The 2,932-nt window shown below is 41.7% G+C and overlaps 1 protein-coding gene across 1 annotated transcript in view; it reads right to left on the bottom strand.

The window, feature by feature from the left end:
• Positions 1 to 1,055: 1,055 nt before the first annotated feature.
• NFS1 (NFS1 cysteine desulfurase) overlaps positions 1,056 to 2,932 on the bottom strand; it is a 21,940-nt gene continuing 20,063 nt past the window's right edge. The window contains exon 13 of the mRNA XM_012665792.1: positions 1,056 to 1,796. Within this exon, the coding sequence (XP_012521246.1) occupies positions 1,733 to 1,796 (64 nt within the window). The 3' untranslated portion in view covers positions 1,056 to 1,732. The remainder of the gene's footprint in view (positions 1,797 to 2,932) is intronic.

Below are 2,932 nucleotides of genomic sequence, written 5' to 3'. Positions count from 1 at the left end.
AGTACATTAAAAACAAAACTTAAATGCAATGTGGTATCCAGGGTTGGATCCTCAAACAGAAAAAGGACATTAGTAGAAAAACTAGTGGGGGGAAAAAAAAAAGAATAAAAAGAAAACTAATGATAGCTGAATAAAATCTGAAGTTTAATTAATACTAATGTACGAGTGTTAGTCTCTAAATTTTGACAGTGTACCATAGTTTTGTGTCAGATTTTAAAATGAGAGGAAATTGATGATAGATACATAATTCGGTACTATCTTTGCAACTTTTCAGTAAATCTAGGATTGAAAAATAGGTTTATTAGAAAAAAAGAAAACCTCTAATTTCATCTCCTCCTTCCCCTGTCCATCCACATTCATTATACTTTAGTCCAGTGGCTTTCAAACTTTTTTGACCATTACCCACAATAAGAAATACATTTGCAACCTGGTATACACAATCAAACATATAATCAAAATACTATTCTTAAAACATGTAAAATGCACTCTAGTATTTTATTTTTTTCTCTTTTTAGTATAAGTAACTACCCACCTGTGGTTCAGACCCACTGGAAAACTCCAGTTGCAATGGCCTTCTCTTGATTTCTTAAGCACATCATGCTTTTTCCACATTTAAGGCCCTTTGTTCTTGCTGTTCCTTCTCATCCTGCACTCATCCCTGGATGGGCAATCACTGGCTCTTCATATTTTTGCTTAAGTACCACCTCAGTAAAGCTTTCCTAGAACACTCCGCATAGTATGTTCTTCCCTGTTATTTCTTCTTACTACTTTATTTCTTTCATAGCACTTATCATAATCTATAACATTTTTTATGTTTTGTTTTCCAACTCTCCACTAAAATGAAAACTCAATACAGGGTCCTTTCTGGTTCTGTTAACCAGTGTATCCCAACACTCAGAACAAGTCTGGCTCCTGGCAGGCATTCAAATAATTGTTGAGTGAAGAGATACGAAAGCCAACTGAGCTATCTATGGAAATTAGGTAGAGTGGTGGTCTTCTCCACAATTCCCAAGTAAAGCTCCACTTTTCCCTCAGCCTCTCATAAAGACACAGAGTAAATAGAAGGTGACTTTATTTCTCCAATCTTCAAATTGACAAATTTTAAGGAAAGAAACAAATTATGAGAATAATGGGTAGAGTCACATGGATGATTTCTAGCTCCTTTCCTTTCTTTTGACCTACTGGGTCAAAAGGAGCATGAGAACAGAAAGGAGACAAGCCTTCTAAGAAACTCGCCTTTTGGTCTACAGTCAATATGAAAAGATGTCCTTTGGAGCCACAAAAAAGATTAAATTGCAGTTGATTAAGCTTGTTGCTGAAGAAACCAGTCCAGCTGAGCAGCAGAAAGCAACAACTCAAATGTCGATACAGAGCCTTGGGGTCCCTGAACAAAGAGCCTTCTTCCAGATCCTCTTGCTGTCCCCACCAAGGACACACATATGTCCAGCAGCAATATCACAGCAAATGTCTCTACTGCTTCAAGATGAAAATGTCTACACACTATAATACCAGAGAAGAACTCCTGGAAAGAAATAGGGAATGTTCCCCACCAAAGGAGATGAAGCTGGGGAAAGACAGTTTCCTTGAGTTTCCATCATAGAGGTGAGCTGATGCTTCAGTAAATTGGGCTATACCAATTCTGGAGCATCCATGGCATGTAACAAGGTGCCTGTCTGCGTGGGTTGGTGTGGCAGGAAGGGTCAGACGAGCATAAAGTCAGAGGCCCACCCTTCTAGTGTTGGGTCCACTTGATACTCTTGAGGTCAATGCCATCCTGAACCATCTCCCAGAGTGGGCTGCCAAAGAGAAGAGATATTAGATGAGTAAGGGCTTACACAGGTACCAACATTGGCTCCAAGGCCCTGAGCAATGACTTATCTTCTTTTGTCCTTATCTCTACTCTGCCTTTTGCCCTGATAGATCCTACAAGTGGTTAATAAGTATTTCCCAGCTAGTTGTAAGTCCTCTCAGCTCTATCCTCTTTCCAACTGCCACCAAACAGGAATAACTAGGTCCCCCAGGCTCAGATGCCACAGGTCCATGAGCCAATGAACATCAGGCATGGTCACATTCTTGAACTTCTCGTCCCACTTGTGAGAGACTACGGACACAGTCTTCCTAAAGGAACCAACACCCTTGGGACCTGTATAAACAGCAAGTTTCAGCCTCTCTACTAAAGCCCACCATCACTTATAGCCTACTTTTCAGCACTTGTTCCTGGGTTTTGTTCTAATTCCCAGTTAGGGCTGGAGCTTAGCCATAAATCATCTGGGTATGCGGTGCCTTTACCCAGTTCTTGCCAGCTTCATCTCCCCAGAGTTGGACTATGCTTCCAACATCCTTGGCTCCAGTCCAAAAGAAACTCCTGGATCCCATCTCCCACAGGAGCTGCTGCTGAGAAATCTCTACTAAGCTCTGATCCCCTTCAGCTTAGATGTCTTGGATAACGTTCTCAAACCAGACATTACTTCAGTGTGCTATGAATGTGGGATCTGGTAGTTTGGATTTCCCCAGGTAATTTTCTTCTATCAAATTTCATTCTGTTCTGGGCTTATCCCTCTCCTTTACACTATGCATTCCCAGAATGCCTTTCTAAGATTTTCCATGGCCCTTTAATGTTATCCATCTCCTTCCTGTCTCTTCTCTTTAGGGAAGTTCACTTATTAATATAGGCTCACAAAACATGGCTTTGGTTGAGGACTAATGGGACCAGGTTGAATTCAATTTGTAAAGGGTCAGAAGGGATAGTGTATAGATGCTGAAGCCACACAGATAGCAAAAATAAGGCTTTGCTGGCACATAGTCAGTAGAAATGCCCTTTGAGGCCGGGCACAGTGGCTCACGCCTGTAATCCTAGCTCTCTGGGAGGCCGAGGCGGGCGGATTGTTTGAGCTCAGGAGTTCGAGACCAGCCTGAGCAAGAGCGAGACCCC

This window comes from Propithecus coquereli, unplaced genomic scaffold (genome assembly GCF_000956105.1).
Source record: "Propithecus coquereli isolate 6110/MARCELLA unplaced genomic scaffold, Pcoq_1.0 Scaffold122, whole genome shotgun sequence".
NCBI lineage: Eukaryota > Metazoa > Chordata > Mammalia > Primates > Indriidae > Propithecus > Propithecus coquereli.
This window is presented reverse-complemented; position numbering and strand designations above follow the sequence as displayed.